At 44.8% G+C, this 27,511-nt stretch overlaps 1 protein-coding gene across 1 annotated transcript; it reads left to right on the forward strand.

The window, feature by feature from the left end:
• The first annotated feature begins 485 nt into the window (after positions 1-485).
• midn (midnolin) lies at positions 486-26,346 on the forward strand. The gene is made up of 8 exons (XM_080506002.1): positions 486-754; positions 3,076-3,304; positions 4,915-5,002; positions 5,154-5,216; positions 15,035-15,598; positions 16,364-16,496; positions 16,662-16,985; positions 23,747-26,346. The coding sequence occupies exons 2-8, from the start codon at positions 3,084-3,086 to the stop codon at positions 24,007-24,009; spliced, it is 1,656 nt and encodes a 551-aa protein (XP_080362128.1). The 5' UTR covers positions 486-754; positions 3,076-3,083; the 3' UTR covers positions 24,010-26,346.
• The last annotated feature ends 1,165 nt before the right edge of the window (positions 26,347-27,511 follow it).

Raw genomic sequence — 27,511 nt, forward strand, 5'->3', positions numbered from 1 at the left:
CCAGGGAGTTTGTTTACCTGCTCGGTTTCCCGGTGACTGTTTTTTTTTTGTTTTTTTTCGCTCTGTCGTCAAATACAGGCAACACCCCTGGTATCGCCAAAACATTAATTTCATTGACTGTTTCTTAAGGTGGCGTGCCGCTGAAAGCCGGTGCCTTGTGTCTCAGCAAGGCCGGGAAGAGACGCGTCTTGCGCGCCGTTGACCCTCAGTCGAGCGTTTTTTTTTTGTTTTGTTTATTTTTAATCGGTTTCGCCTTCGCGTGGACGCACTTTTCCCCCAACACGGGAGGACACGGTGGACCGGGAAGACACGGTGGACCGGGAGGCGGTAACAGAGAAGCCACGCCACCTTAAAACTCGTGCTGACATAACAAGAACTCTACTCTCCACCCATATCCGAGAAGCGTCTCCTACGGGGAGTCTCACCTTTCCGAGTGCGCTCTTATCGCCAGGAAAGACACCCGCTGCACTCACAAGTCACGCAGGCGTCTCGAGACTCAGGGCAGCTCCTCGCCGGTCCCGGACTCTGGTGCAGTGGATAGATACGGACCAGCCAGACAATTTACTTTAAAAATTGTTGTGGATTTTTTTGTTTTGTTTTTCTAATAGTGTGGTGGATTTCCCCCCTCCTTTTTTAATTTTTTTATTTTATTTTACCCACTTTCTGGTTTTACTTCACACACCAAAGCTGGGGGAACAGACTGGAACACAACGGACTTTTACGCGAACCTTTACAGTTTTCGCCACAATAATCGGTAAGTCCGCTTTCACTCTCGAGTCTCGAGGACAAAAAAAACGGTCGTATGTGATGTTAAGGACATGTTTGCAAAGTGTGACTTCATCGTGTTGATCGGCAGGACATTGATTGGAGACTTTTGTCAATCACAGATCGATGCATGCATGACAGCTTCTTGTATGAGACGCACTTTGCATGTAAATACCGGGGACGGGATCAGCTCGATACGGCCTTTATTGACAGCAGCAGAAAGTCACTGTTACAGTAAATTATAATTAGTGCAAGACAGTAGATCGTTGTGGATGATGTCTGTTCGGAAGCATGATGAACTCATTAAGCAAACTGTACCAGTGACAGTCAAGCTGCATTAATCTGACCAACTCTCCATGCCGGAAAGTGGAGTAGAAACGGGTCAATTCGCGTTTTTACACACAAATGCAGACTTGAGAAGTGGAAAAGATTTGAGCGGCGGTGAAACGAAAGATTGCGCATGTGCCAGTAGGTGGCGATCAAGGAGCTGCTTCGTACCTGGGAAGTTGACTCATGTGTAGGGCTTTGTGGTGATTTAAATGTTCAATCACTACCTGTCTTTGCAGGATGTTCTGCTTAATTTAGTTTGGTCGATTGCCTCTTTGAAAATAAAAAGGTGGTTGACTGTTCAAGCTTAAAAAGTGCAAACCCAAACGCTGATTATTCCGTGTCTATATAATTTCAAAAAATAATTACACTGGCTTTATGGCAGCTGTATGAAGAGTAAACACTGCTAGTTACCTGGGAACCTTCTTCCTGTTCTATTCAAAGTGCTATTTGCATATTCACTGTAATAGTCTGTACGTCTTGCTGAGGTCAGGGGAAAGAGGACGGCGTCAGCACTATAGATGCCATCATATCCCACCCGATAAGTTAGATTTATAAGGCGGTGAAATCATGTATTTATCCGGACTGTATTAGAATAACTATAATCGTTGTGGTTTTGTACGTTTTGTCTTGCCGTACCAAGGAAACGCAGTAAAGTCAACGAAGGCTGTATGCGTGCCTTCGCTATTAGAAAGGCAACTCAATCTTAGACGTGCATGTTTGGATATGCTTTTAATCGAAGCAACTTTTATCCATTTGTATACAGCTTTGAATCTGTTGGTGTAGATTTTTTTTAGATGTTATTTTAAACCTTTTGAATAGTATCCTGTAGCAGGCAGCCGTTTTAGAGATGTGACCTGGCACCGATTGCAACTGTCTCTGTGTGTGGGAAGATGCCAGTCTTGGATTCAGTAAAATAAATGTCTGGGCTGTTAAGATGTTTTTGTTTTCCCAGTCCTGTATTGCTATTCAAAGTGGTATTGTGGTATTCAAAGTCTTCTTAAGAATTAATTGATCGTGTCTTTAAGACACAGGGGCTTTAGTTTTAACAGCCGCTGCTATAAGCAAAGTGTGCTATGGGCACACGATTTGCCCTGTGCCGTAATATATTATGAATGGCCTAAACTTCCCTGCCCTCCACGTGGGTGGAGATCTCGCTTTCCTATTGGCTGAGGCGAACTGCGTCCTGAAAGAGCGCTCCAGTGATTGGTCGGGCCAGGCTCGGGGAGCCGTGGGCGGATTCTATCGATGGTGGAAGTGCGATACTTTGTGACAATGTTCATTGTCGATATTTCACTGGAGCTGCCCTCGGTACGAGAGCGCAGCCGAGAGCCGCTCACCACTGGCCGCATGAGGCTTTGCAGCTCCAGGTCCTCGTCCTCCACGCTTCTAAAGCTCACAGAAAGCTCACGAGGAATGCATTCTATCTTTTTATTATTTTTTTTAATTCATCAAACCTCTTAGTTGTTTTTTTTGTTTTGTTTTTTTTTGTTCAGAAGATGAGCGCCTGCGCAAAATGAGCCATGGCAGTTTTTGCTGACAACATACTTACGTTTCTGCCTGGCGTTTGCCCATCAATGTAGCAATTCAGGAGACTTCTCGCATGCTGGAAAAACACAACAAAGAAAGAAAGAAAAAAGATCAAACCAAGGAGAAGCCAGTCTTGTAGTTGATTTTGTTTTTGTTTTTTTTCCTTCGGGGATATTCTCATGATATCGACCGGAGAGAAGACGGACCGGGTTTTGTATTGACTGTTTGGAGAGCGAGAGAAAAGAGGCACCGGGAGCTGAAGGGAGAGAAAAAAAGCTCCTCGGATGCTGCCTTTGACTCGCAAGCAGAACAAGGGACATTAGTCGAAGCGGCGGATCTGCTTTTTTTTTTTCTTTTTTTTTCTTCCCCTTCTTATTTTTCGCCACAATCCCGCATCCAACCGCTTCATTCTCGGCTCTTGCCCGCCGTGTCTCCCCGCTTCTTTGACCACAGGTTATCGGATGGACCAGCATCCCAGCGCCCGGAGCTGCACCAGTCGCGGGGCTTCGTCCTGCGAGGCCGTCCCGACTGAACCCTCCATGAATCTGTTCATCCACTCCACCACCGGCACACGCTTCGAGCTCTCCCTGCCCCTGGAGGAGACCGTGGAGGGACTGAAGAGGAGGCTGTCGCAAAGACTCAAAGTACCAAAAGAGAGACTTGCTTTGCTCCACAAAGAAACGTAAGTGTACCTGGAAAAAAAAGAAAGGAAAAAGAAATATGCCCACACGAGGCAAATACTAACTTAAAATATTTATTTACCCAGGCGGTGCTGCTTGTAATTCTGTAGGAGCTGCAACGACAAAAGATAGCCTTCATTTTTTGTTTTGTTTTACATTTTACACGCTTTTAAAATGTGCAAACATCTACTTTCCAATCCAACTCCGATGTGGTATTTTAAATCCATACCTCGGATCCAGGCTGGATTGAGATCTCGGAAGATACACAGACAACCATGCTTGCTTTCGACGTCAATACATTCAAGGAAACTGCTGCCCATCAAGGCGCATGGTATTGGAATTACGCATAGGGGACGCACCGGTCACTGGAAGAGTATTGACGGGGCGATCTGCAGGCTTGCATCGATTAATCCGCCCTTCACTACAAATATTGAAGCCTCTCTGAATTTTTAATGCTGTGTGAATAAAACACGCTACATATTGATGAGTAAAGCCAGAGTTGGTTGCCTATAGTTTGTTTATTGTGCTGCTGCTCATCCAGTGCTCGTCTTTAATGGCTCACTGTATGATTGGGGGTGAATGTCGCCTGTGGTTCGAAGAGAATGTAAGTGGCGGTTACATGATAATAGCAAACTGACTTCGAAGCAGAATAACTCTTTGATGATTTTTGTGGGTTTTTGGTTTGAGGGTGAAAAGTGTCTCCTTATTACTTGGGCACTTGGGATGACATGTCTATCATGCAGGCAGAGCTGCATGAGAACTGAAATGGTGAACGTTTTTTTTTTTTTTTTTTAATATTTAAAACCACTTGGTACCTAAAACGATGCAAATGATTGGGATCAAGCAAATAATAGTGCAGGTGGTGTTACACAAAGAAGTGGGTTGTATGCAAACAACCTGCATTGTTGTTCAACCCTCTGCCCCTCCGCCTCTTTTAATCACTGTTTAGACCTGAACCCCCCCCCCACCTTTTAATCCCATCCAGTGCCTCATACTGTAGACTTATAGCAAGTTAAGGCTGGGGGGGTTTTGTTCAGCTGCGTGGGGTGAGATCTGGGTCATGCATGGAGAGCCGGCTGTCCTAAACATCCTTCAGTAACCTAAAGGAGGCGAAGAGCTGCACTGGGATGTTTATAATGCATGAACAGATACTGAGGGGACAGGCACTAATGCTGTGCTCTTAAACTTTGTTAATGCCTCTCATAATGTGCTGTTCACCTAAAGAACAGTGTGTTCGCAACAATGATAATCACTACTTGTCATAATGATCTTTCAGTGTAATAAAGAGATAGGGGTTTTAGTTTTGCAATGGAGTTTCTGCTCCTCATTTGTACGACGGAAGTTGCCAAATGAAAATACTTACCTCCACTCAGGTAAGTGGCAGCGGTGCCAAATATCCACTGTGAGCAGTTGTCAAGCTCCACTATACTCGAAATTGAAATATGACAGTCCAATCAATATTTCTCTTTCATGGAGCTTTTCACCCACGGCTCTTTTCCAAACTAGTTCTGAAGTTCCCCCCCCCGCCCCCCAAGTGAAGGGTGTTTGTGTTTCTGAAGAGAGAAGATATTGTCAGCACAGTCTAATTATCTCCTTCTCTCTTTCCCTGCAGGCGACTAAGTTCAGGCAAACTTCAGGATCTAGGCATCTCTGATGGGAGCAAGTTAACACTTGTGCCAACAGTCGAAGCAGGATTAATGGTAAGGTTCAACGTGCTGTGGTCCTATTTTGGTTTAGAGTCTAACTGTAAATAACATGGACAAGGAATAATTTGCTTAATATGTCAAATCTACCACTTTAATTTAATTTAATATCAATATCTTTTGCATTTTGTCTTTTCCTTTTGTGCAGTCGCAAGCATCAAGACCAGAACAGTCAGTAATGCAAGCTTTGGAAAGCCTAACAGAAACTCAGGTAAGAATTTCTTTTGTCTAAAACAGCCTGAATGCATATCAAACCTTTTGCATTTATTTGCGTGGTGGATGAAGAAGGCTGTCCCTTTTTTATTTAAGTGCAGAATAGCACTCGCTATGACAGAGACCGAGGGGAGAAGAGCAGGCTGCACACAAGCCTCTTTACTTATCTAATCTCAGCCTCTTAAACAAGCCAAGCTAGACATCCAGTGTGAGCTGTTATAATAAGCAGCAACACAGTCCTGTATCCTAGTAACATCTGTGATGCTGTGTGAGTGTGCGTGCGTGCGGGTGTGTGCAAACGTCACCAGAGGAAGCCACAGTGAGCAGAGCACAATTTGTGAGCTGCTGAGAAAAGGATAAGAACTCATTTCCACTTTTCTGTTCACACCTTTTTCTAAAATCTCTCTGTACTCTTGCGATTCGCATTCAAACTCCCACATCGACACACACACGCACACACGTGCACAGACAGGTTTCTAGAGCGCTGCATGGCGATTAAGTGTTGTCTTGCTCACTCATAAACAAAGTGCTGGATCATCAGATGACAGCCTTCTCACTCGGCATTAGGCATATGGTTCCTGGAAGCGTGCGCACATAGCACAGGCGGGGACCTACACCCTGTGCTTACAGGGAATCAGTTCTGTAGTCCTTCATAAGTACAGTATGTATTTGAGTCAGTGTGTTTGGCATGACTCACCAAATGATCAAAAGTCAGAGTGAAGCAAAAAAAAAAAAAAAAAAAAAGTGTTCAATGTCGATATTTCTGAACACGCTCAGGCAACGCTGTGACGTATGAGACACTTTGCAGCCGACTGACTCACATCCATTTCCTTTTGTGTAACATTGGCCAATGCAGAGATGTACATAAGTACATCAGCAGTGTGCTGTTGACTGATGTCCAAATAGTACGAGATGGTGAAACAGAACCTCTGTAAGGAGGTTTGTCAGCAAGATGTCCTCATGAATTTGTCCACTGACGGATGTGGGCTGTTCCCAGATAGCTGGGTGCGTGTGGTCTCTTTGGTATGGCCTCTTGTCCTGCTGACAATCTTTGGTGGAAATCCTGGTGTGTGTGCGTGTGTGCGTGCACTCAGCATGCATCTCGTAGCACTGACAGCCTGTATGTCTGTAGGTGTGTGTGTGTGTGTGCAAGTGGACGTGTCTGTTACTGTATATGTGTGTGTGTGTGTCACAGTGTTAGTGGGCTGGAAGCGAGCCTTGCCCATCATGTGGTACGCCTTTTGCTGGGCAGCCAAGAGTGACTGTCATTTTCACCAGAGGCAGATGATAATTCAACCGCCGACCCAGAAGAGTGGATTTCTCACTCCGCCTCCCTGTATCTCTCTGGCTCTGGCCACATAACCTTATTACTCTTAGACTGAGTCAGATGTTTACATTTTCACCAAAGATTTGCTTATGACACATTGCCACATACAACCCTTTTTTTCTTAATGAATATTCTGACATTGATTTTGATGTTCTACTGTAAAAAAAGAAAAAAAAAGAAAAAATGCATATTAAGAATTGGAAAATGGGGAAATGAATTCATAAAGCTCCTTCAGTGTGTTTATACCCAGTGAAATTGATTTCCCTTTATAATTCATGAAGTGAAATGGAATGATATAGATTGCGGAGAGATTACGGATCTGAGTAAGATTAGAAAATAGGAACACAAAAGCTTTTCCTCATTTCCTCCTCTATCCCCCTAACTCTGGGGCTATCAAAAATCAATCAATGCACTTAGCTCGTAAAAGTGTCTGACATTATAACTGATATGCCCCACACACCCAAAAATAGCATGGAGAAGATCTTTGGTGGTCCTGAGCTTTGGTAGAATTGGGTATAAACCCCTGGGCTTCAAATGTTGTGAGTTCTCACTTCTAGGTTGTGTGTGTGTGTTTTTTTTTTTTTTTTTTGCAAACGTCTGTCTACTGTAGAACATGATATCTTCTTGGGCTGATTAAGACTTTTGTGGCATAAGTTAATGCACAAATGTTTTATGAGCCATTACAATTATGAAAATGGACCCCCCCCCCCCCCCCCCATCTCTCCTTCTCCTTTTCTTTCTTGTTTTTGCTTAGCAGCTCTCACCGGTCATTATAATTTAAACGTGCTGTGGTTTGCAAGTCCGGCGAGTTGCCTCGGTGTGACCGTGATGCTGGGCTTCTTAAACAAGGACAATCCTGACTGCCTTAATTCTTCATCTGACAACTCTCGAGCCTCTTTGCATGGCATCTAAGCTGTGTTAAGCTGCAGCTTTTCCTGACAGCCCATCAAAATACACTCGCTTGGGCCACAGTCTTCTGTCGACTAAATAGAGGTTGTATGTTCAGCTAATATTTGCAGCCATACATGGGCCTGCACACACACACACACACATACGCACCAGAAATAAAAAGGATATATTTAAGAGGATTTCTGGTCCTGATGAGAGAATGAGAAGATGTTTATTAATATTAATGTATCTTCATTTGGCATCAGTGGGTTTGTTGACAGTGACCTCGACTTCTCATAATCATATTTTGATCTTTGACAGAAGTAGAAGGATTAAAAGCTTCTCTCTTTCACACAAAGACTATTTGCTTATTGATACTCATGGATGCTAGAATTAAAGCCTTACCCTTACCATCCCTCCCCCACTGCCCTTCCCCCATACAGCCACCTCTTTGTTCCTGTCTTAAAGCATGAGCAGCAAACCTGCCGAGCTGTCAAACTCCTCAAACATGTAACAATGATTGATGGTCACTAAAGTTTGGCTCTTTCCTGCAATCCCCCTTTTTCATCCTATATACACATCCGCAGACATGACATATATCCAGTTTTGTGCATTTATGTGTCTGCAACACTGGCGCCTCACACCAGCTCAGCAAGGCCATAGATTGAGAATATCTTTTACCTTGAATGCATGGGGAGGAGGCTGATTTGGCATCCCTTGGCCCCAGCGGAATACACAGTTGTGTATCTGTTCTACTTTTCTCGCTCAAGCAGACAAGTGCCTCGTGTCCTCATGCTTCTTTCCTCTCAGTCTACAAAAAACAGACCTGGATGCTGCACAGTTTTGTCATTGCCTCCGCAAGCAGACGGATGCAAACAAGCAGGATCCGGCAGTCTGTGGGGACTCACCTCTGGGTCACCCCGGCTGCTTTTCTTTCACACTGCCTTCCTCATGGTTGCCACTGGGTGCCTGACTGCGTAGGAGAAAAAAAACAGGATTGCTGTGCACAAGTCCTTCTGTAACCTGTCCAATTGGTTTTTTTTTTTGAGTACCAGGAACGTGTTTGTTGGGAACACCAGGGAAAAATACTACACATGCTCATGAATCTACCAAGTAGGATAGAATTTGAATTAAAGAAAGAAACCAATGGAGAACATCAGAGACAGTGAGGTGGGTTAGTGTGCACAGAAAGAGAAGAGAGGATGTGTGTAAAACGGCTCAATGTGGATGGTCAATATGCTCCTCTTTTCAGTCCTGCATCCTGTACAAAACCTTATCTAGATGCTAGGTAATCAGCAGAATTGACACTACTGGAAATCATTGGAGAGTAATTGTATTGAGTATTTGGGAGTGTCAGGAATTGAAAAATGACTGAGTCAGTCAGCTGGTCAATATGAGAGGATTCTCCCCCTTTTTTATAGCACAGGCAGCTCCCTCTGTCCTTCACAGTGCCATTGAAATGGAGGCTTTTTAAATGCATGCGGCTTAAAAGATGCAGTCTATGCTCTTTAGAATGGTAATTTGCTTTTTGTTACCTAAATGAAAGCTACAGAAATTAATTTGTTGCTGAATGTGTAAATCAAATTGTGTATGGAATAAAAGACAATGCTGATCTAAAGGCCTATTCAGTCCACGCTCATCTAAACCCTGGCCTTGAAAATTGCATTAATAAGCTGATCAGGCAGTATTTTTTTTGCACCTGTGTAATCCCTTTTGTGATGCCTAAATGCACAGTGGGAGGGGGACATTGGGATGGGTGGAAGGAATCAAGGTGTGTTATGTGGGCAAGAGAGAGATGGATTTTGTTGCGGGGGGGTGGTTGCTTTCATTGTCCTGTTGTGCATATGCATCTGGTTGTATGTGCTCATGTGGGTGTGTGCATGTGCCAACATTCATTTTTAATGTCTGTGCCTTTGTGTTTCCTCGCCGGGCGGCAAGGGGAGTCTTATTTCTCCATAGCTGAGTCGTGACCGTCATTGTTTTCTCTTTCCCTGGCGACACGGCGCTTTTGTGATTCAAGTAGCAGGCATCGTGACTAGTGGGGCTACTATGTGAGCAGAGGGAGGCCAGGAATATCCTGTCTGATAGCCACCGCCACCATGACTAATGAAGTCAATTAGGTATATGCTAGTCCTTAAAGAGAGACTGGGGGTTTTAAGACCCTGGTCCCAAAGACAGTCATTTTATGAAGAACGATAGCATTGCTTTTGCTCCCTGTTTCACTATCACCTCTATTATATTGGTTACAAAATCCTGAAATCTCTCCAGCCTCTTCATTTACTCATTCCCACCTACTTCATCTCAAACTGATGAGAGGCTATTGGGTGCAGTCATCCTTTGATGCTCCAGATTATCTTATTTTTACACCCATTCCAAATTTTAATCACTGGATGTCGAAATTTGCTGGGAAGTTGTTACAACCCAACATGGGATCCTTGACTCTGAAATAGCTCAACAAAATGTTAACCTATTATATTTACTGGAGTCATTAGAGTGTGAATTGCAGCAAAGCACAACAGAGACGTCTGATTTATCTCCTATTGCTGGCTTCACTTGAATTGGATCAGGACTGGAGGGGTTGTATATGCATGTGAATGTGATCAGCTTTACCATCTAATCATTGGCACAGCTGGGAGTATAACGACTGTTTTCTTCAGGAACCTGATCATTCTGAACTTTCCCTCTGTGATCTCTCTTTTCACTTGTCCCAATCAAATTCTGTGGTGGACAGCTGGTCCTCTCTTTTCTCTTTTCTTATCAGGCAGCATTACAGACGCCTATCTTTCTAATGGGGCCTTTGAAGAGCCTCTGGCTGCCTTTAGGATTTGGGGCATGATGCAAGTCATTGATTTTTTTTTCTTCTCTCTTTTGAGAGCCTGTTATTGCATCTTTAGCTGGTTTGTGTCTGCAGAGAGACTATCAATAGTGTCCTGGTGCGATCAAAACATTAAGGTCGATTGGCGGGTTAATAAGCAGCTTTTTGAAACGCACCTTTCACCGAGTGATCCGACAGGTGAGCAGCTGCGTAGAGCTCAAAAATGGCTCGGAGAGATGACTTCGTCCTCTCTCGGCTTCCCTCTCTCCACCCTCCTGTCCCGCCTTCCAATCGTCTATCCTCTTTTCTCCAGCACAAAGCTGCTCAGTTGTTCATGAATGTCAGCTCAGTGCTGCCAGTGCGCTCTATCTTCCCCTCCCTCTCCCCCTCTCCCTCCCTTCTTTTCCTGCATCCCTCAGCTTCTCTCTTCCTCCTTCACTCCTTATCTCCCTCCCTTAGTTCGCTTAGTGTGCAAAGGAAGAACGACTGCAAATGAGTTCCTTGAACCACAGGGACCCCAATAAATAAAACTGTCAGCTAGAGATGTCGGGGAGAAAAAGAGGGGAGGTAGCCAGAGGCACACTCTCACTGAATATTTCATCATCCACCACCACCACTCTGATACCCTACCCCCATTGCCCGCATTCCCATCCCCCACCTACCATCCTTATTCCCATCCTTGTGCCACCCCCCACATACACTTCTTTTTTACTCCCATCTTGCCATCTTGTCCCCTACCCTCCTCCCACAGCTCCTCATCATTTTCGCCCCATTTATGCAAAGCAACCAGCAGCCGCTGCTAAATAAAATACCCCCCCCCTAAATAACACAGCTATAAAAATAGTTACCGGGGCTTACTCTGGGGTCACTTATTTAAGACGTGGTTGGTGACTGATATCAAGGGGAGCTGCTTTTTTCCTTTCTGCATATGGCTGAATAAACTATCGGACTCACTACAAACTGCACCAGGAGCATGGCTTAATGCAAGCGTTGGTTTCAGGAAACACACACCTTGTTCTTGAGGCACAGATTCTTTTAGTTGCATACCACTGCTACTGCGTTAGAAAGAAAACAATGAAGGGCTGGATTCTCACTGGCTGCCCTATCTTGTGACTCTCATAACAAACCACAGCTGTTGCTTTCACAAAGAATCCAAATTTGTTGAGTGTGCCATGAGAAGGAACGACGGAAAACGAAAAGGTTGCCGACTTAAACTCAAGCCCTGAGACTCTCTTTTGTTTGCCTGTGATGTTGCAGAAAGCGCTATCTGGTGTTTGTCCTTACGTCAGTGGTAGCCAGCCACATTGCCTGTCTTGGCTGTGCTCCTAAAGAGCAGACAGGCATGTTTGGACTGGAGCTGAGCTGCTAGCCGAGACCTCTGGGAATCATTTGCTAGCCAGCTCCCCAGCACCAGAGAACACCCCCCTCCCCAACACACACACACACACACACACACACACACACACACACACACACACACACACACACACACACACACACACCCTAACACATTCCCTCCCCTTGTTTCTCTGAGTCTCTGTCCGTCTGGAAGAGGCTTGTTGTTACACGATCACTCTGCCAATCTAGCCTCTGGCAGGCAGGCAGGCCGCACTGTATCATCCTCCACCTCCTCCCTTCCCTCAGGAAACAGGCCCTATTTCAGGTGTTCCACTCCACAGCTCACAACTACAGCCCAAGCTGTTCGCCTTTCCTTCTGCACTGTGTTGCAAATTGTCCGGAAAGCAGCGTGTCAGTGGAAAAGGATATTGCTATCAGTCTGAAGGAACAAAACTCCACACCTGAACATCAACTTTGGCTGTCTTTGTGTATCTTGTGGGGGAAACAGCAGGAAACCTCAACTCTTTCAGGGAGACCAGTCAGGTTATAGTAGCTAAAATCCCCCCTGTCATTTTCCCTGCAAATGGGATGCCTGTGTTTATGTGGGTTTGTGGCCTTTTACTTTCTTGTCTTAATAGTAGGGTGTGTGTGTGTGTGTGTGTGTGTGTGTGTGTGTGTGTGTGTGTGTGTGTGTGTGTGTGTGTGTGTGTGTGTGTGTGTGTGTGTGCGTGTGCGTGTGCATGTGCGTGTGCATGTGGTAGACCTCTTATGAGTCACATGCATAGTTACACATGTTTTCAGCTATCGTCTGTGAGACTTAGTGGGGCAACTAAACTGACTTTATGAGTCAATATCTGAGCCTCCAAGACCTGGAAAGAAAAAAAAACAACAAAACTTGACATTGGGAAGTGGAAAGGGGGAAAGAAAAAAGAGGTGTGAGTTGGAGAGCTTGCTTCTTTTGCAGGGTAATTTGAAGGCAGCCATGTGGTGTTGGAAGCTCAGTGGGAGTACATGAATTTCATCTTGGTGGTTTTGAATAATCCACACTAGTCATTATAAGGGTAATCAAGCCACCTCTCTGTTTCTCCTGCTGTCACTCACTGTCTGCCTTTTTCTCTCACTTTCTCCTGCCTGTGCTTGCACGCAGGCACATAAACACAATGATAAAGCAACGGCCTCGTATAATCAGAATCATGCAGGATGCTTGTGGTAATGTAGTAAAAATCTTCTCTTATAGCTTAGTGTCCAATATCCAACATTTCTTTGAGGAGCAACAGATGGGGACAAAAAAGATCTAATTTAAGAAGCAAACTGAATCCCAAGTGGTTAATGGTGACACATGTTATTGCCAGGTCTGAAATGTAATCTCCATCAGCTGGTCATTGACTCATCTTGGATGCATGTTCATATAGGATCTGAGCAGCACCACAGACAAGTAGAAAATGACTTCTCAGTGGTGTGTGTGTGTGTGTGTGTGTGTGTGTGTGTGTGTGTGTGTGTGTGTGTGTGTGTGTGTGTGTGTGTGTGTGTGTGTGTGTGTGTGTGTGTGTGTGTGTGTGTGTGTGTGTGTGTGTGTGTGTGTGTGTGTGTGTGTGGCAAGCTGTCGGTTCGTTTACTTGAGGACAGCTGTCAATCATAGAACCTGCCACTATCTCTGCCCCACGCCTCTTCTCTTTTCTCTCTTTCTGTCTCTGCACCGTCATCCCTTTTCTTCACCCCCACCCCCAAAAAAAGAAATACACCCCATCTTCTTCATTTAGTAGTTGTGTATATGAAGTTTCTTTCAGCCTTCTCACGCCTTGCCCTGCCCTGTTGTCCTCATCACTTCACACCCCGCCTTGGGCCTGCTGGGTTTATTGCTTTACGACGGCGGGGTAATCATTGTGGGTGTGGGCTATATCAACAGGCTTTTAGTGGCTGAGTTTCCATTCTGAGGATGCACATTCTTCTGTTTACCGTGCGTCCTCCTTTTATGCTGATTTCTTCTGCTTGAGCAGTTTATTATTTACATTTTGAACTCCAGCCCTCAGATCATCCCAACCCCCTTTTGTCCTTTCACCTGCCTCTTCTCTCCCTCCATCCTATTTTTTTTTTCTCCACACCATGTCAATATCAATGCGCAAAGGTCACCCTGGCAACAGAGAGGCAGTGGTCGATAGAGAAATAAATAAGCAGAAGAAAAGGGAGAGAAGTGATGGAGGGCAGAGCTTGGTGATTCACAGGGTTAACTACAGGCCAACATCTTAGGAGCACACTCCAAATGCTTCACGGTCTGCAGGGAGTGATGCTTCGGCTCTCTTTTGCTGCCTTTGTATGTATGTCTTTATTACTTTCTTTCTCAGCTTTGTCATTATTCTTCATTGTCTCTACTTCCCATCTTTGTTGTGCGCAGGCTTGCACTCGTGTGCTGCATCTTCTTGCACGCCCCTCCCTCCCTTTCTCTCTGGGGACTAAAAGCGTGCAAGCAGTAGAGGTTGTTGAAACCTTTTTGGACAGATGCGTCACTTTGTATTTGCCAGTGCTTGCTGTTTCTGTTTGCTTCTATTTGGAGAAACCTGAGATGTCATTACTGCTGAATCCCCAAGACCCAAAGAAGCTTTCTGACCCCAGAGTGACTCGCACTTAAAAACACATACACACACATGCACAGGCTTCAGCAGTGAGTGGCAAAGCACAGCAACAGAGCCACAGGCATGCCGGAGCACAAGAGAACTTTTGTTATTTATTGTGAATCTTGCAGCCAAGATCATGACGACGCTTGCTATGAAGTGTGTGAGAGTGTGTGTGTGCCTTCATCCGGGCCACGGGTGGGTCAGTGAAGGCCTCCACACTTGGCTCCTGTTAGTCGTTGCCAAAGCTCCAAAAATGGGCAGCCCTTCCAGATCCGCCACAGATCCATAGACAATTGACTATTCTGTGTTTGAGAGGCAGGCGGGGTGTATTTCCTGAATGTGGGACTGATTTTTCAGGCCGCAGTCCAGACAGAAGGGTGGCCTTTGTCTGGAGGCTGAATGACACTGCTGACTAAGAACGGACAGAGGGGCAAGTGGGATGCAAGCAAGAGTGGGTTCTATTTGTGTGCGCTTTTACCAATAGGTCTCCTTATTTGTAGCTCCCTAGTTGAAGTAAATAGGCCACTGTTTCAGAATAGCAGTAGATTGCATGACAGGATTATGTGGTATATGTGTGTCTCTGTAAGTGGGGGAGCTCAAAGCGATGTCTTGTGTGTTATGACTGCCATCCAATCCATGGACTTACATAAAAGGAAGTTGGTGTTGATGTCGGTTTTTCTGTTTTTGGCTTTCCGCACATAGGTTTGTTGCTGATACTGTTCCATGTAATCAAAATTCATATAAAAATGTCTTATTTAAATCGCAATGTTGTGCTTAACAATGACGTGAAGAGACTTTCAAGTGCTCACAAGCTCTTTTGCTTTGTCGTCCTGCAGGTCAGTGACTTCCTGTCTGGCCGCTCCCCGCTTACTTTAGCACTTCGCGTGGGTGATCACATGATGTTCGTCCAGCTGCAGCTGGCAGCACAGCAGTCCGGGGGGCCCCAGCTCCAACACCGGCACCTCATCACTCGGGGCAATGCAGAGGCCGCCATAGGCCAGCCCGCAGGGCAGCCCCGTGTCCCCCATCCTCACCCACACTCCCACCAGCACGCCCACCATTCGCACAGTCACCCAAGTCCCCACTTGTCACAGCCTCACCCAGTCCCGTCCTCCCCCTCTTCCCCACCTTCACCTTCCTTCCCGTTGCCCTCCACACACCACCAGCCACTCCCCCCCATGTACATCCAGTCACCTTCCTCTTCCTCCACCGCTCACTGTAGCCCTCCTACTCCTCCTCCTCCACCTCACTCCCCACGTCCGTCGCACGTCCCAGGGGGTGTTTTTCGCTCTCCGGCGCATCACCATCATCACCACCATCACTACCATCAGCCTTCCTCAGGCCAGCCCAGCCATGACGTGAGCCAGGTCAGCCCCGTAGCTCCAGTCCTCTGTCCTGAGGTAAGCCTCTCAACTACCTACTTCAAGTTTCCATATCGGTATTCATGGTTCATTAAAAACTAATTACAATTATGTGATTATCATCCTCAATGAGATTTATGAAATAATCTTGTTCACATGGTTTAGTTAGGTTTCAGTCAAAATTGGAGGGTACAAGAAATCTGGAGGGATCAAGAAGCATGTATTTTATCAATAATCTTCATCAGAAGTTATTATATTTTGTCAAGTTTAAGAATATCGCATAAACACACACTTACTTGTATTTCCAGATGAAATGGGCGACGTACACTATCTCTATAGCAAGAAAAAACTGCTCGATAGTGGAAAAACAGAAATGGCTGTTCCTCATCAGGCTTTCACAAACATCATTCACACACAAACAAGCCCACACACTAACACACGAATGTGGAGACTTGGACTTGGGTTTCGGGTCTACTTTCAGTTGTCAGTTGAATAATCCAAGTTAAGCTTAGGTGATGCTGTCAGGTGGACAAGTTTGCTTGGATCACAGTTTGAAGTAACCAGATAGCACAGCCAGCTGTTTTGGTTTGTGCTGTAGCACAAAGCTCAAGTTTCCAGTTTCTTTGGTTTCTCATAACCTACAACCTTTACGACATAAGCGTCTTACATAGTGCAAATAGTCGTTACACAGCCTCCCTGTATAGCACAAGTAAGCAGTGAGAGCTATTCCTTGTGAAGACTATCTATGTGTTAGTGTCTGCTCACATTTTACAATAATGTTTTATTTTGTTTGTGTTTTTGTAGGCAAACTGCAGCACCAACAGCAGCAACAGCCCCAACAGTGGCAGCAGTCCATCAACACGCTCCCGTAAACCTGGTGCCATCATTGAGAGCTTTGTCAACCATGCTCCCGGAGTTTTCTCAGGGACCTTTTCAGGTGAGGGGACGCCGAGATGTCCTTTAAATACTTGAAGCAATAAACAGATTTAACTGAATCAGCTTGCAAACAGGCTCTCAGGGATGGTTATGGGCATTTGTATCCCAGTAGAATATTAAAAAAAAATATATACACATATACTGAAATTCTTCTCATGTTTCCCAGGCACTTTGCACCCTAACTGCCAGGATAGCAATGGGCGTCCCCGACGAGACATTGGTACCATCCTACAGATCCTCAATGACCTCTTGAGTGCTACACGCCACTACCAGGGGATGCCGCCCTCCCTCACCCAGCTCCGCTATCAAACCCAGTGTGGTTCGCCCACCTCCCCTTCCCCCTCACCACCTCCCTCACCCCCAGTTGCTGCTGTCGCAGGCCTCTCTGCCAAAGCTACCTCGGTGCCCACAGGCAGCCCCAGCAGACCTCCACCGACTCTTCACCCGCTGGTGCAGTGCCAGAGCCAGATCCGCATGTGCAAGCCCCCTGGTGAGTGACTTTGCTCCGCACCCCCTCTGCTCATGCAACCATGTCATGAACGCAAACAGAAACACCCCCACACACATGAAGTCATTGTTCATCCCTTAAACCTCTTGTGAAGCAGATGTTCCTGCAGTTGCCGCAGCTTTGGAAGTGTGTGTGTGTGTGTGTGTGTGTGCGTGCGTGCGTGCGTGCGTGCGTGCGTGCGTGCAAAATGACAAGTCTGGAGCTCTGAACTCTGCTCTTACTTTGATAGCTAATGAGGGATTCATTGTCATCTGTGCCTTTCTTATGCCATTAGTACATCACGGTTAGCGTAGCTTTGTTGGGATGATTCTGTTTTATTCAAGTACTTATTTTCATCTTTAAAATACTGACAAGGCGAGAAGAGCAAAGTCAAAAGAGCCGAAAAAAAATGTGCCTATATGTCTCTTGGGTTTTGGAACAGATGAGAAGAGGAAGTGGGTTGGAAGTGGGGGGGGGGTCCGTAGAAATGCAATACTAGCTTCTCTAGACTTGTTCAGTCAGGCTTCAGTTGTCAGGCAGTGGAGTTTGCATTGTTTTGGAGGAGATAGGTTTACCCCTTCAAGCCTGGGCTGATGGGGTATGTTTAGATTAGATTGTGCTTTGGAAATAACCCATCGCCTAAAGAAAGGCTGCAGCTGGGGCACACATGGGCTGCGGCTGGACAAGCCTTGATATATCCTTGTTCAAGGGCCAGGTTAGGGCATGTGCTGAGCTTCAGATTATATCATTTTAGGGACTGAGTTGGACTTTCGGTGCTTTCAAATTTGTCTTTCCCTCGCAGAAACATGGGATGTTGAGTGTCAGACAGATGTCCAGAGCAGATAACATTCAGGCAGTGATGTAAGGTTAGACTGAATGTGGTGAAAAAAAAAACATCATTGTCCCGCGCCTCCTCCTTATCTTCGAGAGAGGAAGTCCAGCTGGTCTTTCATGAAGTGCTCCTAAACATTTTGAGAAATATACCCACAGTTTTATGGGAAATACAACATTTAATGTTTACTGCTTTCTTATATTTAAATAAGCAAGACTTTACATTGATGTTGTAAGAGTGAAGCTTTGTCCTCACTGTGTGACTTTCTGTCGCAAACACACTCGTTGGGAATGTCCACTATTTTACTACATTACTCCAAAGTCCTTAACAAGTGTTCACTGCATGGTTAGAACAAATGGCTTATGTTACCATCTCAAGGAAGACATTTCTTTTGCTGCCCCCAACTACTTGCTCACCCTGCCCTTTTCCTCTTCTCCCACTTTCGTCATCTCTCTTCGTCTGTAATCCACATCCCACACCATCCTCCGACTTGCTGTCCAAAAACAGCAATGTCTGTAAAATACATCTCTCCGTTTTCCTCCTGATCACACCCCCCCTCCCCCCTCACCCATTTTCTTTCCATGTCTGTGTTGTGCATCAATACATTGTCTGTGTTCATTTGGCCTTTAAATAGATTTATTCCAAAATGCTGCTCTGAAAAGAATTTTCTTTGTGAAGTTGAGGGCAGGGAGAGGAGGAGGAGGGGGGTCACAGAAGATGGGGTTTATTATAACCACAACAGTAAGCCCCTATTCATCATAGGGGTATTTCGATCCTGTCCGTCTGTCTACCAACTGTCTACTTATTAATCAATGGCAATGGGATGGGGTGGCTTGTCTCGTTTCTGATTTGGCTGCCACTATGCAACTTCCTGCATATTATATACCACAAAGCAATGTGAATGGGTAACTGTCTCAACTCAGCACTGTTAAGCTCAGCGAGACAATGAATGTTCTTGTGTTTGTATGGACAGAGGCGATGTGCCGATTTGTATCACGCTCCACATGGTGTCCTAAGGAAGCCAATGACTAAGAGCTCTCAGGCGGTCTTATCACCTGACACCTGATGGAAGACTTACTGGACTTAACACTGCGGCTTAATTCTGTTTCACACAAACCTTCCCTTCATTCAGCTAAAAAAAAAAAAAATTAAGAATAACAAATGCGTGCTTTCTATCTGCCTAAATACGTGTGTGCAGTCAAACTCAGGTCGTGACTGCTTCTCCATAAATGTCACACAGCTTTGCAGCCTCGTGAGAGCCTTTAACCTTTCCACTGCAAGTTCATGTACAAGGTGAAGAAGACGAGTGTAAATAAAAAGCTGGAAACATAGACACGTGCCCCAATAGCAACTGCCTGATGAATGATTAAGATAACCGACTTGGTTTCCTACTTTTCCTGTATAGTGTCACTTAAGTTCTTTTTTTTTTTATTTTATTTTTCAGCCTGGGATTCTCGTTGAATTTTAACAGGAAGATTTAACGGTGGTTTGGTTGGCTGATTGTTAGTTAAATTCCTTCACTTAGTAGGGTGGAACTCTTCGGCACCCCCTCCGGCCCTTTAGCCCCAAGCCCAGCCAAAACCCATTGTGCGGGGGCCAGGGGACAGAGGCTGCATACAGGGGACCTTGGCTGAGCCATTGTGGGGGCAGAGGAGGGGAGGGCTGTAGGATTATTGGGCTGCCTTTTAGTCCCACACCCACTGCAGCTGCCTTAGTTCAGTTTAGTTCGGTGTCCTGCCTGCATCACTCACAACACCTCTAGTCCCCCCTTCGATTTGTCAGGTCAGGATTTCTTTGTGCACCATGGGAGCAGGCGAGTTGGGGGAAGAGGAAGAGGAGGGGAGCGAGAGAGAGAGAGAGAGAGACAGAGGGAGATCCTTTTGCCTTTAACCTCTTTGAGTCCTGTATTTAAACCCTGACCCGTGTGACTGAGGCATGGCACATTATCTGCTGGCCGGCTTTGCTCTTCTCCGTCACACAAACGGACGTTTGCCAGGACACACGTGCGCCAGTAGCTCAACAAATGCCCCTGTGACGCTGCAGCAGCACAGAGCTATCTAGCAAAGCCAGCCAAGCACATCAGGTGCCCTTTCATTGTCGACAAGGAGAGCAAGAGGGAAAGGGGGAATGCAAATGAAGTCTAAAAGTCATTGAAGAGCTCGTGTCCCTGCAGGGCTGTCAGTGCCCTTTCACTGGTTGTCAAAATGCTCAAATTAGCTGAGATTTGATTGGTTGCTTTAGTTTGTTTCTGGTTCTATAGCCTTTTTTTTATGACAGGAGACATTTGTTTTTTTTTTTAACCAGAGTTTATGGCAAAAATACTGAGTTGTCTAATTATTGATTGTTTTAGATCACTGAGATGGGGAGTGTTTTGATTACAACCTGTAAAGTGTGTAGCAATGTTATGCTAAGATTTTAATGAAAAATTTGAGGGTGGACTGCAATAGTAATCTAATATACTTTCTTGCATTTCTTATTATCATCTTTTTCTTACCACATCCCTTTTATCATTCATTTACCTACAATGGGTTTTTCTTTCATTTTGATTTTCCCTCCCTCGTTCTACTCGTTCTTTCTCTCTGTGTCTTCATCCACCCCTCCCTCTTTTCCCTGGTTCCCTGGATGCTGAGCAAACAGAATGTCCTTTTGCAAGATCACAAGACTTATCAAGACAAACAAACAAACAACAGCACTAAGACAACTGCAAATGAAGGCCAATCTTTATACAATCAATAAAAGGAGAACCTCCTTTAATCTCCCTCTGTGGCCTGCATACTGCAGCCCTCCTCCTCTTTTTTTTCCTATGTCTATCCAATGCCTTTCCCCCACCACCACACACACACACACACACACTCACACACACTAAAACACACACCCACCTCCCTCCTGTGTGCTCCGTATCTCAGACCTTGCTGTGTTGCTGGGCTGGGCAAGGAAAACTGACTGACGCATCGATTATTCATAGATCATCCATTCTCTCTCTCTCTCTCTCTCTCTCTCTCTCTCTCTCTCTCTTACCCCTTCTTCCACTGTTTTTCTTCTCTGCAGTACCGACTGTATTGATAGGGCCTGTATCAAATTGTTTGGAAGAGGAGAGTTTTGTGAGGGAAAAATAAGCTGATTGAGTTTTATTGGTGAGTGGCAGGCAGGGGAGGGGTAAAAAGAAGACGAGCATTCCCTTCCTTTTTGTGCCCTTGACCTGTGTTGCTTTTGAGTTTTTCTACTATGCTTTTCTAAGAAAAGTTCTGTTGTTGCGTCCTCATCTGTTTCATGCTCTCTCTCTCTCTCTCTCTCTCTCTCTCTCTCTCTCTCTCTCTCTCTCTCTCTCTCTCTCTCTCTCGCTCTCTCTCTCTCCCTCCCTCCCGCCATTCATTGACTATGTGTTTTAGTCGCCTCTCTCTGGGTCCTTCAAGGTTATTGTGCTCACGTCAAACTCTGTTCCTTGCAGTGTGTGTGTGTGTGTGTGTGTGTGTGTGTGTGTGTGTGTGTGTGTGTGTGTCCTTCTTAACCAGCCCTAATAATAGCCCTTCTGTCATAAACATAGTCTGGAGATCCCTGTGGCCAGCTGTGTCCGGCCTAGCCGCCCAGGGCTCCGGTAGTGACGCTGATGAATGGCCACATGCACGGGCGCACACGCACTCACACACTCAAGCAAGTTTGGTATTGCTCCAAGCGCATTCCCAGAGCTCTTGCCAAGCCAAAGGCTAAGGCCTCCTGCTGCACCGAAAAACTTCCTTTAACTCTGTGCGTGTGTGTTTGTGCTTATTGTTGCGCTGTGAATGTGTTCCTCTTTGGAATACAGCATTATGACAAAGAAATAACTCATGTGACACAAATAATTCAAACTGAAACACAACAAAGGCCAAATTTAAACAGACATGTGTTTGCTTTTTGTTGTTTCGTTGTGCTTGGCCATATTTCACCACTGCTGAGGGATGGTTTTGCTTTTTGGATTGTCTCAGCTGGGGAAGAAGGGGAAGAGGGAGGACCAGGGGGGAGAGAACAAAGCCCTGTGGCAGCGTGTATATGGATGTCACATGGAGCTGAGGCAACGGAACAATGGCTCTAATGTAGGAGAACTGCCCCCCTTCTGGTGTTCAGCACCCGTCCTCCAAAGATGACACTCTGCCTTCACATGCATAGCGGACAGCATCTGGACGTGCATATAGATTTGTTTCAGGACAAACCACACTGGCAGGAAGTGGAAAAAAAAAAATAACCGAGTCTTTCTGCGCCTGAATGCCATGTGTGAGATACACTCTTTTCTACTCACTGTAAATGAATAATCCCATTATTTCTGTTAACATATATGAGAAAAGAGAAAAAAGCAGCATTGAGGTTGCTCGAGAGGAATTTCCTTTAGTATGCAGACAGCGGTGAATATTTATAGTGGTAGAGAAGGCTCTGTACTGGTCGATTCGATAAGCAAATGAAGGAAAGGGGTAAATTAAGCCCACACAGGGTCCGGAATTCATTCCGATGGGGGTACAAAGGGGGGGGGGATGCAGGGGAAAGCACAATCGATCTGGAAAACTGACACCTACGGCTGATCTTTTACCCTCCCTCTTCCTGCATCCCTTTTTGCCTCTCTTTTTCGCCCCTGGGGGAGGAATTCCTTAACCCACTCCATCGCGCTTCCTCCTCCTCCTCCCTGCCCCATCTCGCTGTCTCTAGGGAGTTGTGGGGGCAAGAGCTGGAGTGGAAAGGGGAGGGGGGGGGGGACTTCAGTGTGTGTGAGCAGGGTGAAAGGGGTAGAGTAGGTGGGGGTGGCCAGGGAGGGGGTTAGGTCAATGAGCTGAGTGTAGGAAGCTATGACTGCAATGAAGAAAAAAATAGATGGGAAAAAAACCCAATCTTTGCCCCCTCTCCCCTCTCTCTCTCTCTCTCTCTCTCTCTCTCTGCCCCCCCCCCCCCCCCGCGCTTACAATTTCCATTCGCTTGCATTTTCTATTGAAAGCCAATAGCGTTGTCCGGGGCCTGAGATGGATGGCTGCACTAGAGCTAAGGTTTAATCAATAGGTCTTTTTAATTTGCCATCGATCCACGTTAAAAGCTACTGCGGCTGTTGCTGCTCTTGCTGTGTGTGTGTGTGTGTGTGTGTGTGCGTGTGTGTGTGTGTGTGTGTGTGTGTGTGTGTGTGTGTGTGTGTGTGTGTTGTGTGCATGTGTTTGTGTTTGTGTGCATACATGATGTACTCCAATGCGGATTTGAGAGTCTTTGTGTATTCGTGTGTATTCTTGTGTGCAGCCAAGCCAGAGATGGCCGCTCTGCTTCGGTTTATTGACATTCCAGCCCATTATTTAATTATTTAATTCCCAGACAGATACTAATGGAGCTGGCTAATAGATTGTGGTTGCATTCCCTTCCTTCCAAGCCTCCTGAATATACGAATAAATGAAATTAAGCTGGACTCGGCCTCTGTAGGAAAGCATTCACAGTGTGATGCATGGCTTCTCCCCCGAGACCGGGCTCTCCTATAGGCACATCAACAGCTTGAAATGCACTTAGGAGCACATCTAGTTGCCAAGGCATGCCACTTGTGATTATGTTTACCAATATCATAGACGGCTATCAAAGTGTGTCCTTCTTCTGTTACTGTCTTTTTGACTTCTACTCAAGGAGACTTTGGTTTAGGGAGGTCTCTCCACTCAGTGATAAGGGGGTTAAATGGCACCGAGAGAGCTAATAATGCTCACTGGGGGAGGTTCATAACTATATTTCAATGCCCCGATGTGCACACAGTGTGCGAGTGTTTGTGTCTGACCTAAGAGAATGATCCCAGCATGTCCTAGTGCTGCCAAGGTTGAAGGGCTTTATTGCACTATGCTACACATTTCAACAACTTTGATTTCAATCCCTGTTAAAGTTTGCTCGCGGTTAATAAACCAGAAGTCTCGCTCATCGTTTCACCATTCTCTTCTTCATTCTGCAGGTGACCGTATTCGCCAGACCGAGAACCGTGCAACCCGCTGTAAGGTGGAACGTCTGCAGCTGTTGATGCAGCAGAAGCGTCTGCGCAGGAAGGCCCGGCGGGACCAACGCGCTCCTTATCAATGGCTGCCGAACCGCAAGGCCGGTCGCAGCAACAGCAACAGCAGCATGTCCAGCGAGGGTTCCCTGGACCTGGACTTTGACGATTCCGTGTGGAAGCCCGATGTCAAGGCCGACTTGAAGTCCGAGTTCGTCATGGCCTGAGTGGTCTGCTCGGATGCACAGATTCAAAGATGTGCAAACGTTGCTTGGGATATACTTATAGAGTGGTTGAGAGGGAGTGGATAGGCAGGACATCATACATGACTGCAAAAGAGGAAAATCAGCGATGTCCTTTTTATTCTTTGCCTCGTGAAAAAAGGCTCCCTGCAGACTATAATCCATGTATGCCCTTCACAGCTGACCTTGTGATAAGTGGCAACAATAGCAACTGAACTTTCTTGTGATGCTTGGATTTGGACAGGCAACAACCGGACTTAACAGTGTACAAGACTTTTTGTTCACGGTATGATTGCAGAGAACATACCTGAACTTGAGCATAGCAGAATTCAGTGGGTGGTGGTGGTATTTTGATTCTTTTTCTAAGATTGTTTAGGTTTTTTTTTCTTTTTCTTTCTTCAAGTGCACTCTGGGCAGAAATGAAGAGATCCACACTGGACTTATTTACAAGATGGAAGCACCAGAGGCTTCAGTGTTTCCTAATCACACAAAAAAAGGCAGAAGTGCCGGACTATAGATTATTCCAATGGGCATTCTTATTGATCAAAACTCAACAACCAGAGTCCAGTTTTTACCTGTTACGGGGTGGTTAAACTTTTTTTTTTTCTTTTTCCACTTTTGAACATATTATTATATTTTATAAACAAAAAAAATATGTAGCATTGTTCACAAAGCATTCAGGTTTTCATACAACAGTTCAAAGTAGTTGTTGATTTGCACATGTTCTTGATTTATAACAGCTGGTCAAAATGTGCAAAGGGGAGGAGGTGGGCCTGAAATAGAATTTAAAAAAAATAAAAAAAAAGAATATGGAAGTGTTGCTATTAACCTCAGTGACATAGGCTATCGATAGGAATGATTAATGAATAAACAAAATGAATTAAGTTTAACAGAAAGTGCTTTTAGAGGATTTTAAAATCTTAAAAATGTATATGGGAAAAAAAAAAATCTATTTTTATTTCTCTTCCTATCTGCTGTTTTTTAAAAACAGCAGCCCTCTGTGGCTTTAGTCAAGTCGTTGACTACCAACAAATATGTACATCCATTCAATCATTCATTTACTTGTTTATTAATTATTTTGTGAAGCCACAACAAAAGATACGGAAAGCTCAGTCTCATCCAGCCTTCCTCATGTCTTACAGACCCGAATGGACTTGTTGAGGGATTCAAAGTTTGTGTACATAAATGTGACAGTTGGCAAACTTTTACAAGGGTGTGTGTTTGTTTGACTTTACTGTAAATTGATTTGGAGTTTCCCCTGTTTTTTTTTTGTTGTTTTTTTTTTTGTGTCCAGTTGTCTTCTCCCTGACGGCCCCCAATATTACAGATATCAACTGCGGTGTATACATGAGTTAGAAGTTTTGAACCATAACAGGACAAGACGGAAAATTTCGAAGTTGGTTCTTGTTTGTTGGCCCCGATATCTTCATCACAAGTCCTCCTGACTTAATTTTTTTTTTTTTTTTATGGCAAAGAGGAATACGTGTGACCTTTATCCAGCATCATTATCTAGTGCCTCCACCAGTACACCCATTGACATATCAAGTTAGGCCTTTCACAGTTTTGCTGCTACACAAAGGGACTCAAAGTAGTAAAAAAAAAAAAAAAAAAAAATTATAAATTTAATAAAACATAGGAAGTGCGGAGGGGGCGAAAAGTGATTTTTCTTTGCATGCAGAAGTCTGACAATACACTGATCGTTTTTCTATTGATGGAAGAAAAAATAGAAACTGGTGCTGTGGGAATGAAGGTTAACAACTTGCATGAATTTGTGAAGAAAATAAACAATGCTGCTTTTGTTGATTAGGTTTTTGTACCGTTTTGTTTTTCAATGTTTGAACAACAGTGTCCTGCTAAAGTATTACAACGCAAAACCAAAACAGATGAAGTTAAGTGTGGACTCACGTTGTCGCTCAGCACTGAACATTCCTGTTGTGTGACAATGAAGATGATGATGGTGATGATCCCAACGTGAGTGAAGAGACTCTCTCTGTCGACTCCCTGAATGCTAGTTTTTTCCCCTCACAATGACACTCAAGGACCCCGACAGTCTACAAACTGTTTAGACGCCACCTTTCTACTCGGCTTGAATGCCATCAGAGGCTTGTGTGGACGTATTCTCGCAGGGAACCAACAGACAAGCGAATTTACGCAAAACTTACCCAAGAGAAGCGTCCGGTCTGTCTCTTCTGTCCGTCTGTCTGTCTGATCGACCACCGTACCACGATTGCACTCCCAGAGATTGCAGTGAGAGATTACCTTTTTGGTGAACCTCATCTTTTTTTTAAGTGGCCTTACCTTTCACTAAAAAAAATGAGACACTTGGGGACAATGGGGATGGGGTGGGGCGGGGGGTTTGAACCTTTCTGTGCGTATCGATGTCAGACTCGTCATCAAGGCGCCATTTTTTTGTCACTGAGGACACTGGGCATCTGTTGTTTAGTGCTTTTAGCTGGTGGAGTCTCTATAATGTCAAGGCTTCTGTGCCTTAAAAATGTTGCCCTTGCAGTGTCAGTGTCGAAGTTCAGCCTGTTTTTCATTGGTCGTTTCACATGACCGTAGTATTCGCTGCCACGAGAGTCGTAGATTTTAGGGGTGAGGCTTGTTTGAGTGAATCAGATACTGTTCAAAAGTAGGTGTTGTTCCTCAAATACTGTCTTTGTCCCGTTTCTTCATTGTGTTGCCATGCTTGTTGGTCTCTGTTCTTTGAATCCTACATCCTCCTTAACTTGGTCCCCCCCAAGCAACAAACTGCAACAAAGCAACCAATTGGTGTAACTGAGAAAAGTCGACACCATCGATCTTAGATTGCAAGAAAGAGCCCAGATTCAGATTGACAAAAGTCCTGTAAGGACCCCAGACTTCATGCACTTCCTGTTTTTTTTTTTAGAGTACAACAACGTTAAAGGACAATTGAACCCCTGGCCCAACCAAAATTGTATTTATTTGATTTGATTTTTTTTGTATATGTATGAACTATACTCTGTGTGTGCCTCACTTCTGTGTGATATTGAAAAGATTAAACAAAACAAAAAAGAAGACAAAAGCATTACAGAGAGGATAAGAAACAGTATGTTGGTGGAATTCTGATCATGTCATTTAAGTTGCCTGTTCTTTCTTGTAGCCAACTATTGAAAATAACAGGATTCAAGAATACAATTTACAATGTTCTAGCTCTAGACCGGTGTAGCACATGTGTGACTGTATTAATTTATGAAACCAAAATGGTAACTGTGAATTATGTATTTCTTTGTGCATTCTTTCTTTTATAAAGCGGGGAGAAGTTGTCCGGACATAGTAGCAGCTTATGCTCATGTCCGTTAAAAAAAACAAACAAAACAAAAAAAACAAACTTTTTTTTTTTGTTTTTGGTGGAATATAATGGAAACAAGTAATGTTTCTGAAAAAGAAAAAGGAAAAAACATATTAAAAAAAAAAAACCCAAAAACGAAAAAAGATATGAATATATTTTTTTTTCTTAAGCAAT

The sequence above is a fragment of the Blennius ocellaris genome, assembly GCF_963422515.1.
Source record: "Blennius ocellaris genome assembly, chromosome: 12".
In the NCBI taxonomy this organism is placed as follows: Eukaryota; Metazoa; Chordata; class Actinopteri; order Blenniiformes; family Blenniidae; genus Blennius; species Blennius ocellaris.

Excerpts from the sequence above, each read along its gene's own strand:
- midn (XM_080506002.1), top strand. The coding sequence starts at position 3,084 with ATGGACCAGCATCCCAGCGCCCGGAGCTGCACCAGTCGCGGGGCTTCG. Across the intron at positions 16,497-16,661 it reads TTTCTCAGGGACCTTTTCAG|GCACTTTGCACCCTAACTGC; the intron begins GTGAGGGGACGC and ends CATGTTTCCCAG. Across the intron at positions 16,986-23,746 it reads CCGCATGTGCAAGCCCCCTG|GTGACCGTATTCGCCAGACC; the intron begins GTGAGTGACTTT and ends TTCATTCTGCAG.